This window comes from Podarcis cretensis (assembly GCF_951804945.1).
Source record: "Podarcis cretensis genome assembly, chromosome: 2".
NCBI classification, from domain to species: Eukaryota; Metazoa; Chordata; class Lepidosauria; order Squamata; family Lacertidae; genus Podarcis; species Podarcis cretensis.
This window is the reverse complement of record NC_137171.1, coordinates 60,707,508-60,722,542: the sequence shown is the minus strand read 5'-3', so window position 1 is coordinate 60,722,542 and position 15,035 is coordinate 60,707,508. Positions and strand designations below refer to the sequence as shown.

The 15,035-nt window shown below is 39.8% G+C and overlaps 1 protein-coding gene across 1 annotated transcript in view; it reads right to left on the bottom strand.

Annotated features, from left to right (window-relative positions):
- The window catches only part of SPOCK1 (SPARC (osteonectin), cwcv and kazal like domains proteoglycan 1), a 396,972-nt gene that overhangs the window by 63,707 nt on the left and 318,230 nt on the right, over positions 1–15,035 (bottom strand). Inside the window, 1 exon segment of the mRNA XM_079968135.1 lies at positions 13,174–13,288. Coding sequence (XP_079824261.1) covers positions 13,174–13,288 — 115 coding nt within the window.

Genomic DNA, 15,035 nt, shown 5'->3' with positions numbered 1-15,035 from the left:
AGTCTATGTCAGATTGACTCCTGACAATAGGATTGTTTTGTTAGTGATCCTCTCCTAGAAAACAGTATGGTTTGGATGTCTTGTTCTGACCATAACTAATCCAAATCTAAAACTACTTGAAATAATAACTTCAGACTTATTGACAAATGTAAAGGTTTGTATGGACCCTTGGAATCATTGAGTTTCACTTGTCTTCATTTGTTTCGTGTGGTACTGTGGGTTGACATAATTTATAGTCCTCCTCCATGCCAGCTACCATGATATTTCTTACTCAGTATGTGTACTGTTAACAAAACCATGAAAGGCAACGAGATAACAAGAGTCAATTGATAATCTTGTCTTTGTTATACCTTTGAGAAGTTTCATGATTATCAACTTTGCTTAAGTAAATTACAATCTCATTATTTGAGAAATTTCTTGGGGGGAGGTCAAATCCTGAGGCCTAACAAGGCATTTTGTTTGCTGGAGGATCAAAATTGCTTCCATCTTCATGAAGTTGAATCGTGCCCCCAAACTGGCAATCTTTTATTTTAATATTCAAATCTTCCAGTGTTGAGATGAGCTGGCATCAAAATATCATCATTATGAGACACCATAGGAGTAACTCACTGATCAGTCAACTCCTAAGCTGTACAGAATTTGTTATCTCCAATTTTGTGAGTTGAAGCAGTTGTAATGTGAACAGATGCTGAGCCATAAAAAGTGTATATGCAGCATAAATTATTTTTAAAGTTACGAAACTTACGATTTTAAAATTTATCATATCACAGTGTTATGCTTTGCTTTAATAAAATCTGTTCTAAATAGTCTTTCTGCTCAGGTCTCTACCATCATATTGGTTCGATTACAATAATCGCTGGCCAGGGCATAAGGCCATGACACCTTCCCAAGGACATTCTAGGAACTGTGACAACTGGGAATCTCAGCTGTCCGTATATATAACCTATGTGTTGTTGTTTATCAGGACGCATGCACATTCTTCCAAAATATTTGATAACATCCTAGCAGCAACATCACTGTTCTCAGGTATGTGATATATACTGTCTTTCATATACAGTCTGCCAAGAGCCATGGGCCCAGCCAAGAGTTAGAACTGAAGAGCAAGTCAGAGCCAGCAGACAAATCAGGAGACATATCAGAACTGTAGGAAATATCAGGAGACAGAATCAAAGAGGAGTCATCACTTAAGAATAACCACGGATCAGGAAGACCTTGTTGCTCAAATAAGGCTCAATTGAAACAGAAAAAGGCTTAATACTCCTTGCTACTACTTCCATTGATCAGCAGAGTCATTGAGAAGACTGTCACCTGCAGTTTAACCCGGCAGTGTTTTTCCTTCTCCTTTTCCTTTTCAGAATCACAGTTCAGGGGAGTCTACAGGAAACTGGATCATCTGAAGGATTTGAACACACAATCTCCAATCTTTTACCAATAAGTCAAGTAAATGCCTAGTGTTCCTTTGGAAGGGAGACACAATCAACCCTGCCTCTTTGCAAGTGTATCTCTAGGAACACATAACTTGATGCACACTATGTTTTTGCATTCCCACTTTTTGCTTGTAAAACCTTCTACAATGTACCCTTGAAGAAAGCAATTGTGAAGCAGTTCTGGGAGGTATGGTAGGGACCATTTTTCACAGAAGCAAAGGAGAACCCAGATTTGCCACTGAGTGTACACTCAACATGGAGTCAGAGCCAGTCAATGCTCTTTGAGCAGTGTGCATCTATAGTATGATAATGTATTTCCTAGAGCAGATTTGCCACATTCCAAACATTTTATGCAACATGTGAAGTGATACTAATAGTCAGGTTTGTTTTAATTATGAAAGCTTGTACTCTGAAATTAATCTTCAATAATACTCTGAGCCCAATCTAAATGTTATGGGCAGGAATCAACAAACTAGTCCTGCTATCTAAAACCTGCTTACAGATTTCCACCAGTGCAGCAAGACTTCTCCCCTCTTCTCCCCCTGAGTGGCCTTACTGCCCCTGAAATTGGTTCAGAGGGGTCTGGAGAACCCCTAGAGCATTATTATTATTATTATTATTATTATTATTATTATTAATTATTTCATTGGTTCCTGAATTCACATTGCTCTGAATTTCATGTTTTCTAGTCCCCCACCCAAACAATGCATACTGAAAATGTATAGAGTGGTACCTCGGGTTAAGAAGTTAATTCGTTCTGGAGGTCCGTTCTTAACCTGAAACTGTTCTTAACCTGAGGTACCACTTTAGCTAATGGGGCCTCCTGCTGCCGCCACACCATGGCCACACGATTCCTGTTCTCATCCTGAAGCAAAGTTCTTAACCCAAGGTACTATTTCAGGGTTAGCGGAGTCTGTAACCTGAAGCGTCTGTAACCCGAGGTACCACTGTATTAATGAAAAGTGCCCACAAAATACACACACAACCGGCAAAATTGCAGTACACAGGCTTTTACCCCAAATACTGGGGGGAGGGGGGGGAGAGAAAGAGAATGGAGAAAAACCCAGACTTACAGGTTTGTCCACCCCTAGTCTAGTCTTACATAAGTGTTTTATAACTTACTGTGAATACCTTTGAGACAGTTCAATATGCAAAATAGCCCCTGAAAAGTACACTTTGGCTCTCTATTTCACCTTCGTGTAAAAGACAATCTCATTCATACCAAGTGAAACAGCTCCTTTGATGGGCTGTTGAAAGTAAACAAACCTATTTTAATTTATTTTCTTTTGGTAAAGTATTAATATCCCCTCTGGGAAAAACAGCATTACAAAGAGCAGGATCAATTCCAGGTTTATGCTTCGAAATGCAATAAAGCTTATTAGGCAGCCAGCGTTCCAGAATAAAACACCTACAATGGCACATAGAGAAAGAGCATTTAAAGCATTTGTTTTCAAATTAACATTATGATCTGCCAACAGTTTGGTATAATATTGGTGAGTGCCGCATCAGGCACAGACAAAGTTACAGCTGCATGAAGAGCATTAATAATGTGCTGGAATTGGGAACCATTTTTTATAAAACGTACCCCACTGAAGCTATAAGAATTTTGAGGACTTTAAGCTTCATTCTTAAGCTTCTCTGAATAGTCTCTAACAATTACCGTATGTTGAAATATGAGTCAAAAAAGTAAAAAAGTGAGACAAAGAGAAAGTTGGAAAGCCATGAACAGCCCACATATGCCAAAGCAGTATAATAGAAGGGCCGTTGTTTAATTCTGTAGGGTGTCCTTTGAAGATATGACTCAAATGCATCATTAATAGGAGCTTTTAGGAAGGCTTTAGGGCAAAATCTCCCAAACTCATGAAGAAAGTTGGGTGGGAACTTTCAGTTAAGAGGTTTTGTGGCATTTCGAGGTGGAAGACAGGTGACTGCCATAACACTTATGTAACTGAGTCATATGTTCAAAACATGCTGATTATTAAAGCTCTTTTGATTTAAACTGTGGTCCGAGCACTGGCTGTTCAGAAATTTGCTTTACAGTTCTTCACCACAATAATGGTATTGAAAGGGGGTCGGAGCGAAACAATATAAACTTAAAGCTTTTGCAGATGACCTAGTTTTGACCTTGCAGGAGCCAGAATCTAGTACGAAAAGAGTATTACAATTGATTCAAGACTTTGGTCGGGTGGCGGGATTTAAATTAAACAAACAGAAAACCAAGGTATTGGGGAAAAATTTGACAGATACAGAGTCGGAACGGTTTCAGAGAGAGACAGAATTAAATGTGGTTAAAAAAGTAAAGTACCTAGGGGTAAACATAACAGCAAAAAATCTGAATTTATTTAAGGACAATTATGAAAAATGTTGGTCAGAAATTAAGAGAGATTTAGACAGTTGGACAAAATTGAAACTTTCTTTGTTAGGCCGAATTGCTGCTATCAAGATGAATGTATTGCCAAAAATGTTGTTTTTGTTTCAAACACTACAGATTGTGGACAAGACGGAGTGCTTCCGGAAGTGGCAGAGAGATATATCTAAGTTTTTCTGGCAGGGCAAAAAGCCCAGAATTAAGTTTAAGATACTAACCGATGTGAAAGAAAGAGGGGGCTTTGCCCTGCCAGACCTAAAGTTGTACTATGAGGCCGCAGCTTTCTGCTGGCTAAAAGACTGGCTACTTCTCGAAGACACTGACGTACTGGATCTGGAAGGTTTCAACAATGCTTTTGGTTGGCATGCATACTTATGGTATGACAAGGTTAAGATCAATAAGGCCTTTAAGAACCATATTGTCAGAAAAGCAGTGTTTAATGTCTGGACAAAATATAAAGACTTACTGGAAAATAAAACTCCAAGGTGGCTATCACCTCTGGAAGCTAAGGCCCGAAAAAGACCCAATATGGAGGCCAAATGGCCAAAGTATGGGGAAATACTAGAAAAAGATGGAGACAATTGGAAATTGCAGAGTTTGGAGAAAATGAAGGATAAAGTGCGAGACTGGTTACACTACGCTCAGATTAAAGAAGTTTTTAAAAATGACAAAAAGTTAGGGTTCCAAGTGGAGAAATCGAAATTGGAAACAGAATTGTTAGAACCTAAGACTAAGGTACTTTCAAGAATGTATAACTTGCTGTTAAAATGGAACACACAAGATGAAATGGTTAAATCGGCTATGATAAGGTGGGCACAGGATATTGGGTATAACATTATGTTTGAAGACTGGGAAAGGTTGTGGACCACTGGGTTGAACTTCACTGCATGTAATGCTTTGAAGGAAAATGTAATGAAAATGATATACAGGTGGTACATGACCCCAGTCAAGCTTGCAAAGATATACCATGTGTCTGATAATAAATGTTGGAAGTGTAAAGAAGCTGAAGGAACATTCTTTCACCTCTGGTGGACTTGCCCTAGAGTGAAGGCTTTCTGGGAAATGATATATAATGAGCTGAAAAAGGTATTTAAGTATACTTTCCCTAAGAAACCAGAGGCCTTCCTCCTGGGTATTGTCGGCCAGAGGGTGATAAAGAAGGACAGAACTTTTTTCCTGTATGCAACAACGGCAGCAAGGATACTCATCGCCAAGCATTGGAAAACCCAAGATCTACCCACACTGGAAGAATGGCAGATGCAACTGATAGACTATATGGAATTGGCAGAGATGACCGGCAGAATCCGAGACCTGGGAGAGGAAAGGGTTGAAGAAGACTGGAAGAAATTCAGGATTTATTTACAAAAACACTGTAATTTGGTTTGAATGTTAAAAAGGATGCCAGATCATAAATAATTGAGCACCACTAAATTAGACGTAATTTGGATGATAAATGAGATTGAGGAAAATATAATTTTTTTGGAGAATTATCAGACTAAATTAAATGAATAAGACTTAAGAATGTAAATAAGTTGATAAATTGCTGGAAAAAGTTTTGTAATGATGCAAGTGGGAGCGGGAGACATGAGGGAGTCCAAAGAAGTTTTGATAATATGTTATGATATATGTTATATTGTTTATTACTTTTGCATTTTTGTATTTGGAAAATCTTAATAAATATTTTAAAAAAAATAAAAAAATAATGGTATTGAAAGGGGAATTAGCCCAATAATTTAGCTTGAGTTGGTGTAGGTTACTTGAATGTATAGATTCTTGAAGGCTCCTCTTTCTCCTTTCTATAATACCTTCTTTAAAAAAGAAAGATAAAGCTGCTGTTCTAGGGCCTGTCAAAGTTTTCTGAGCAGAAGTCCTAAAATTTTATGTCATCCTGCAGTATTTAGGCTCATGACATTTCGATTTTATGTCTGGGAAATTTTTTCTCTCTTGGTTCCGAAATACAGCACAACCACTTACTATATTCTGATGGATGTTAGGTAAATAATGCTGATTAAAGAAATTCCATTGAAATTGAATGGAAATGAGTTAACTGTCATTGATTAGCTCATAAAATGTAGCTGACTTGCAACTCAATAAAGGAGAAGACAGGTTGTTGAGCACAAACAATAGGATAGTCACTCCACCGTGAACAGGATGTGCACTTTAGTGTGTAACATTTAGAGGGGAAGTCATCAATATAAGCTGTATCTGAATTCTTCTACAATGACTGGACTTTCAGACAGGAAGTTGGAAGATCGGTATGCCATAGACCTGTATGGCCCAAATGCTTCTTTCCCCCCATTTTCCTGATATGAATTAAAGCAGGAAGGGGCTGGACTGGGCCTACCTTTAGGCAGAGTAAGGAACCATCTCAGACAGTGGATGCTAGGTGGCAAGCACTGCCCTCTGAATGTTGTACCTAAACCCCCTGGATGTACACTCTTGTCAGAGGACAGAGCTGTATGTATCACATGGCCTATCCTGCACCCCCATAACTGGTGCCCTCAGGTGCAATGGAGGAAACTGCCCCATTGCCACTTACTGCTGTTGGTGTAGTCACATAAATGTTGTGTCGTAAAGACTGCTGTTGCTGAATTATTGCATATATCCACGGACAAATGAAATACACACAGAAACTGGTATTTTTTAAAAGTATAGTATAATACCACCTAGACACGCTAAAAAACGCAAAGTTAGAAAGACATAGGAAGTACTGTTATAGGTTAGTCTGGAGACGGAGGTTACAGAAGGGCATAAAAACAGATTGCCGAGTACACCGATTGCCATTTTAAAATTCAGCACTTTCCAAGGTATATTCCTTTGGGATTGCCAGCTGTTTCTTCTTTAAGGGTCATCGCTTAATTTACAGTATTGCCCCTTCTTGTATTATACGCTAACTTTATGGAACTGAAATGTCACTTATTTAAGAGCTTGAGAGAGCTTAAAAAAAAAAAGTTTTGCCTAGTGCCTCAAACTGAAGTTGTGATAACAATAGATGCTTGTGAAATTTATTGTAATACACATTCTGTTCCCCTTCTGATAAAAGTTTGTGAGAAACAAAAGAAAATGAAAACAGCAAAACTACAACTGTAGCTTTGTACTTGTGCCAATTACAATTGTGCCAATTTTATAGCCTTACAAAACAAACATACCAATGGCAAATTAAGTTACTCTGTTGCTTAATTGCTATTACAGTAGTTCAACAGAAGCTGCAACACTGCCAGTAAGAGACTTATTCAGTGATGCTCATCTGCTTCCCTCCAGTGGCACATGAAGAACTCTCTAGAACTCTCATTTTTCCATAATGGCAGAAGACTTAGAGACACAAATATGATAAGGTGGGCCCTGGGTCTGGAAAGCCGAGGAGTCTTTACTCAACACTCTAATATCCAAATTACTGCAATGTGCTCTATGTGGGGTTGAGGACATTCCAAAAACTTTAGGTAGTGCATAATTCTTCTGTAAGGATGCTGACTAGCACATCTGTATGGAATCATGTTACATTTATTTTGATACATCTGCATTGGCTGGCTAAATGCTACTGGGCTCAATTTAAGAAGTTCACATTAGTTTGGGATCTGATGCAACACCTTCCCCTATCTGGCTCTGAGATCAGCAGAAGGGGCATTTCTCTTCTCACCAGCAGGGATTGTCCCTTATGTGGTTGCACAGAACAGGGCCTTCTCAGTAGTGGCACTCTGGCTGTGGAATTCCTTTTTCCTGGGCTTCTGACAATGCATCAAGACACATCTGTTCATCTGGCTTTTGATGAAAACTGGTTAGAATGTCCAGTGTTGTGAAGGTTGTGCATTTTAAGCTCCACTTTATGTTTGCTGCTATATCTTGCAGTGTTGTTTCAATAATTTGTTTAACTTTTTTTTTCAGCTGGTGTCTCATCATCATCTTGCTAATTGCCCTGGGATCCATTTGGTTGAAGGGCAATTTAAAAAGTTTAATAAATGAATGAATACCAAATCAGAGCAACCAAGGAACTTTGGACCAGCTCCATAATATTTACTGTCATTCATGAGATACCCTGCCCCATTCCATTTTCTCTCTCTGCAACACACTGTGGTGCTGATTTGTGGGTAGATAGGGATGCAAGTACTGCTCTGTGATTAACTCTCTCTTAGCACATAGGCTTGGACTAGAACCTCTCCAACACTATTAAATGACCACAGACTCTTGTTTTAAACTTCAGTATTCATTCCCTTGCCTTGCTGAAATATTTCCTGTACTGAATTTGTTGCAGGAAGCAGGGGCATACTGTCTGAAAGGGCAGCTAACAAGAGCTGATTACAAATAAAACTTTATCCTTCAACAGCTGAGTTGGAAATGGTCACCAAAACAGACTGTAAGGCCTGGTGCTGTTGTTAATAATGAAGCACAGACCCCATGTTTTGATGAACTTCAAAGTTTGTGTGCCACAAAAAGGCAGGCAGGCAGAGAATGTGGATTAAACATTTGCTTTCACTTTAAAAATATGCCATTTGTAATACAGCATCACTATGAGGGTTTTGCTTCTTGGAGAACTGAGCAAAATCCAATTTTCAAAACACAGGGACCAAAGAATACAATTTGCTTGTCTCTTCAAAGATTTTACTGCAGAATACTAGACAATGCAGAGAGCATATATCATTACAGTGACAAATCGTCCTTTAATTTTCCTTCTTACCATCTTATAATTCAAATGAAATGATTATTATGATGTGAATGCCTTAGCGATACTGGGTGCTGATGTTAACAGGGAGCTATTATTAAAGAAATTATTAGTCCAGTTTACCCTTCTTCAGACCAGAACTGTAATCAATCAGGCACTGCAGCTAATACACTTCCAGTCAACTCAATGGGGGTTGCAAAATAGATCCTGAAAGAGACCCATGAAAGATGTGCAGCATAATTTTTACAAATTTAGCTCCATCAAATCATTCATAGTATGGGTCTCTGCAGCTAAATCAGGCCAGTGCTATATAATCTTGTCTCATGCAGGGCATACTGGTTTCCTTACTCCCAGGAAAGCTGCAGACTAAATGAATGAGCTACACCAAATTTCCTGCACCACACATCAAATGTTAGTTAGCAGTAAGGGCCTGCAATGGTACTGTCCAAGGTCCTGTTTCTCCATTCCTGTCACCCCTTGGCATGCAACAGGAAGCATTTGTGGACCGCAGGTGTTCCATGTCAGGTTCATGGTGTCCTTGCCAGCTCTGCAGCACCATCAGCACCAGACTTGGTATGGCCAAGGTGCCATACCACAAGCTGCAATGGTGGATCCGTTCAGATTCTAAATAAGGATGCCAAATCCAGCTGCCACTTCCCACCAGAGCCACTGACTTCCCATCAAGGTGAAAGTGGAATGTGCTTGCCTGATTGGAGGACAGAGAAGGGTATGTGAGTGTGGATAGAAACTAGCCTACTGTAAGATTCACATTCCTTCCTATGCCCACTTTTGCCTTTGGTGCTGCCCCGCTGGCCTGCGGCCATTGGAAGGTGGCCATCAGGCTGTTTTGCACCCCTAAGTTTGAAGCTCTGATTCTCTGATCTGAGGCTCCATGGAGATGCTCTAAGTTACTAAAAGCAATGTTTTATTTCAAAGCACACCTGTCAGGCCCCATTCACCCTGGTGGGAGTTGTGTTAGCTGCTTTCCTATAGTGGGATCTCTTGCCACTAGAAAAAGACATGAATTATGAAGCCACATGGGCGGGATAAAATTGCACAACAGAATTTTGAGTAGAAGGGAAAGATCTGTAAGATGGTGGTTGCTTAAATTGCAAACATTTCCCAATAATATCATCTGAGATCCCCCCTCAGGTAAGCCACACCGATACTGTTCTCTCTGTTTTTCATTCACATGGCATTTTTTTTGTTTTGTTTTTTAAGACTAATCTAATAGCACCCCGGAGATTAAATGTTTCTTTATACCTTTAGCTTAGAATCATAATTGTGCTCAACTAAGTGCACATATGCGGAACAAGGTGGAAGCCTGGAAATTAGAAGTTTAAAATTACATATATTTAACTCATATAAATGGATTAAGAAAGCTTATGCAGCAGTTTGGTGAGGCATGCTTCCATTTTGCTCAGAACCCTGGCACTGTAATTTTGTTCAGTAGTTTCCCACTAACATCCCTCTATTGAAGCACCGGTTTCAGCACTGCCTTCTTTTATTTCTGCTTAGCAATATGGTCATGTCTGAATAGATTTCACAAATTCAGCTTCTCATAAGTGATGGAAATACTGCATCACCTGTCAGCAAATTTCAGTTAAAGGAATTTTGTACCTGACACTCTTATTGAGAAAATAAATTAATCTCTGAGAGACTTTCTATTTACATTACCTCAGCACAAACTGGACTATGCTAATTACATAACAGAACTGCAGGCAGGACACCAAATTGCTAGCTTTATAGGGAGAGACATTATAAAATATTCTGTGCATAAGTGGGTGGGTGGGTGTGATCAGGGAGATACTGCGAGTGGGCAGAGGCTAGGTCTCAAAGGCAATGTTAGAGATGCAGGAATTGCACAACCACCAGCAATAAGCCACATCAAGTTTTTTTTGATCCCAGCAGTTTTGGCCAGAGAAATATATCCTCCATGAGCAGACCATTGGTCCATCTAGCTCAATATTGTCTGGACTGACTGGCAGTGGTTCTACAGTGTTTCAGGCAGTTGTGTTTCTCAGCTTTATCTATGGATGCCATAGATTTAAATCTGGGACATTCTGCATGCAAAGCAGATACTCCATCACTGAGCTCTGGCCCTTCTCAAAGAAAAGGATGCTCGTTACAGTTCTTCCGTCCACAGTTCTTAGTTATTCAAAAGAAGCAGCCATCTGCTTTCCCTAGCCAACAGAGGCAGCAATATTGATCTGTGTGGGCACCTCCATTGCAAGAGGTGGGTGTAGCAGGAGAAAAAGCCTCATAGCAGTGGCACTGCTGTTGCTTACTGGAAGAAGGGAGAGCGAGGCAGAACTGAGGTTGGGGCTGTGTGAGCATAGTGGTAGGAGTGTTGGATTGGTGCCACTCTCTGTTTCACCATCTCTATTCTGGTAGGCAGCCACAACAGTGCTGCTGGGAGGCTATTGCTATAGCTCCATCCCACTAGCCAATCTGCTTCTGGTCACTGCTGCCTACCTTGGTTGCCAGAAGAAGAAAACCTGACACCTTTGTGAGATGGCTGAGATAAGCAACACCTTTGTATTGTGACTGGCAAGAAAGAGGCAGGCCCCAGTCTTGGAATATCACTAGGCCATAACTTTAATTATTTACAGGCATCGGTGAATCCACAGAACACATTGGTTGTAGTGGGGGTGGAAAGAAGGCCCTCATTTCTACCACTGCAGTTTACTACAGGAGCTGGCCTTGCAGTCCATGCCACTTTTGAGTCCTTGGGACAATCAGTTAAAGCCCAAAACGTCATGGGTGTGGATTTTGACACGTGCATTGGCCACAGGCCACATAAAAGAGCAGTACAGTGATTGGAAAAATGGGTAGATCAGTTACACACATGCACTAATTGTGAGAGTAACATACAGGATCGTCATTAAGAGAACCAACTCCAAAATAATTATTGTCTTAATCACTTGAGAAGTTGTGTTTCCAGAAAGAGAGTGAACACATCACAATGTGCTCTGCACAGCAGAATTAACTAATCAGAGATTCAAGCAAAACAAAAGCTTGCCCTGCTGAATACGTACATCCTGTCAAATTGCATTTATCAACCTAACGGTTATTAGAATTTATTCTGTTATGTGAATGAAATTGTGAGCTTAAAATGTCACTGGAGATTTATTAATATGATACAGCCTCTGATAAGGGCATGTGAAAGGGCATAGAGAGAGCAGATAATGTGAGGCAATGGGTGTGCATGTGTATTTGTTTAAGAGAAGAAAAAAAGAAAATAAAAATGTGGCAATTTATCAGTGAGGTTTTTTTCCAAAATCATCCCAGCCACATCAGGGATTACTAAACACATGTGTAATATTGGGTGACCATACCATGGAAAATGCTTTCTCAAAATTTGATAAAATGTGGTGAACAGGGGAAATAATAATGCATTCTTTAAGAGGAGCAGCCAAATTAAATGCTGTTATTTAGAACAATAGCTGCAGCATAATATCATCTTCCTTGGGTCTAAAAAACAATAAAAAATAACAATACAATAAAGATATCCGTTTAGATATAGGTTGTTTTTTCTACAATTTTCAGTGCGCAATTTAGAATCTTGGAAAATCAGGGTTCTGAATCACACAAGGAACCTACATGAGTAGAAAAATCTCCCTACCCAGAAGTTATTCTTTGAACTAATGTAGGGCAAAGGGGCAATGATGGGTTATTCGCCAGTGTGCTCATCCTCACAAACCCTCATTGTGTTAATGATGCAGAAACCTAAACAGGGCTGGCATGTGTCCTCATTGGGCTCATTAGTGACGTGAGAGAGGAAAACCAGAGGCCATTGGTGGAGGTGGCAATAAGTGAAGGCTTAGGATAGACATGGACACTCTGTTTTCTTCTATTCCATTAGCTGGGAATGCTGCAATGGTCTCTGGGTTAGCCACTCTGCTGATTGCCCAGTTAGTATTTTTTAACACACCTGTTGATGGTGTTTCACAAAGTTTGAGACACACTGAATGTTTGAGAAACAAGAAATGTTCTTAGAACTCATGCAGAACAGTAGTCCTAACTCTTAGTAGACTCAGGGGCTGCCTTTAGCTGAAACATGCATTTGGTGATCCACTTCCTAATTTTAAAACATTTATTTGCATGGTGATAGTGCTGCAACCCACTTTCAGACTGCAATCTTATACTACAGAACTTACGTGAGAGTAAGCTCCACATTGAACTTAACAGGACTTTCTTCTAGACATGTACAGGATTTCGCTGTATAGCGTGTCCCAAAACACCAGTCAAAGACAAATGGTCTAAAAAAGTCAGAAAATTTCTGCAGAGGGTTCTACCAATAGGAGGTTGCATTTTTTCTCTTCGCAGCCCAGCCCTTGGTTCCCACACTGACAAAGCTGTTACACACATTCCTGCCACCTTCTTCTGATGCACTACCCTTCACATGAACTTGCAGTAGCATTTCAATTCAACTGCAAGGCTCCAGTGACCCATTCAGTATTTGAAAATCACTAATCTAGGATTCCAGAATGCTTGGGCTAGAGGCCTTTTCCACGTTCTTCACAAGTCATAACAAAACAGCCCCAGGACTTGCAATTCTATTGCCACCACATAGAACAGCCATATGCTTGAAAGTACGGTAAGTCTCACTGAACTTAGTGGATCTCTCTTTGGAGTAAATATGGATTGGACTGGACAGCATACCAACAGCAAAAGTAATTAGAAAGACATTTTATATCAAAGTCAACAGATCAACTCACCAGTTTTCTCAGCCTTGTGCTTTAGACTTTCCTGTCCCGGAAGGCATGGGCAAGGCCCTTCACAGCGAGCTGCAATGTTTTTGCCAGATGTGCACGCATGAAACTCCAACTTGCACTGTAATTGAAACAAAAACGAAACAAGGGCCTTTCATTTGAGGTAAAACAATTGTGGAGGGAGGGGGGAGGAAGAGAGAGAGAAATTACACATTGCCAAATAGTTAGGACCTTTGAGGTGGCAGTTGTTTCCTAAAGAGCTTATTTCCCAAAGAGTACCCATGTGCCTGGCCAATAGGGTATCACTGTACTTCACTGGGATTCCTTCTCCCTTTTCATGGTATGGCAGAATTCCAGTTTTGAGTGTTTGTTCAATAAACGAAAAGTATTTTGCTTTAATATGTTGTGTTAAGGGCTTTCCATCCTTACACAAGCTCCAAAATGTCAGGAAATTACAAAAGCTAAGCTGCAGGTGTGTAATTTAGGCAACATTGATATGGTATGGTATTCTTTAGTTATGTAGTTAGTTCGATCTTCACCACTACCTTTGCATTACAAGTGCAATTAGTACAATGTTGGTGTCCATGCCCTACAACCACTCTAGCCAATTTCTGCACATTCTATAGTTATTGAAGGTGCAGGAGGCGGCTTGAATTTGCAGGGTGGGTGGGTGGTGGCCAGCACTGGTAAGGCTGGTCTTCAAAAGCTGGAATGGAGAACAAAGAAATTCAGCAGATACAGCACAGTGTTACCACCTAAATCTTTTCCTTTTTTTGTGAAGACATTTCCCTTTCCTCCATGCCTCACAAACTATTTTTACTCATCTCTTGTGATTTCTTCTACCTGTCCTTTCACACCTAACATCTCACCTCTTGGCTGACCTGACCTGTAAGCTCTTCAAGAGTGAGGCCTATTCTATGAGAATCTTGTACTTCAGAGGCTAAGAAATGGAATAATAGGTCCATTGACTAACATTGGCCAGGAAAAAGCATTTTTAATAACAATATTACAGAACTCATAGGTGAAAGCAAATACTAGACATTCCTTTTGACCTAAATCAGCAGCCCATTTTCCAAAGCACACAGTGCACAGGAAGAAATCTTTATGGAGAACAACCCTGGCAAATTCTGTAGAAGAAAAACACATAATACCCTTTAACTCATTCAGAATAAGCCATTTCTTATATTTTCTACCCCAAATTTGTCACGGACAGTCCTCAAATCTTCATTTCTTGTACTGGCAAGTTTCAAATCTATTTGTTGAGACATTTTTTAAACTAAAAAAATTGTAGAACCTATTGACCCCTGATCTTTCATTATACTGATGGAATGCATTTACCCTTAACAAAACCTAAAATAAAATAAAACAAATAAAATAAAATAAATAAATTGAAACAAAATACACTGTTACATATCTCTCTTCTCCTTTTTTCCAGTCCTTTTCTGGCTTTCTCACAGTCACACCCACAAAGTATAATTTCTTAACCGACCCAAATATACCTGTCACTCACTCTCACTTCATCCAACATTCCATTCAACACCCCTCCACTTAATCTTCCCTCACAACAAGTTCATGCTGAGCATATGCATGACTAACATATGTGGCAAAAAAAGCCCTTTTAATAAAAGCCGCTAACAGGTTATACTATTAGGCAAAAACCAAAACAAAACACATGCTAGCCAATCATCTTGACCTAACACAACAAGCCTAATATAAAAACAAGATTGGGGCAGTGAATAAGTCAGGATGACGATTAGAACAAAAGTAGAGGAAGACTTGGTCTGAGCCTAACATAACAGCATTAGGACTCCTTCATGAGCAGAAACACTGTACTTTCTACTATCCATATCGTCAAAGTGTAACCCAGT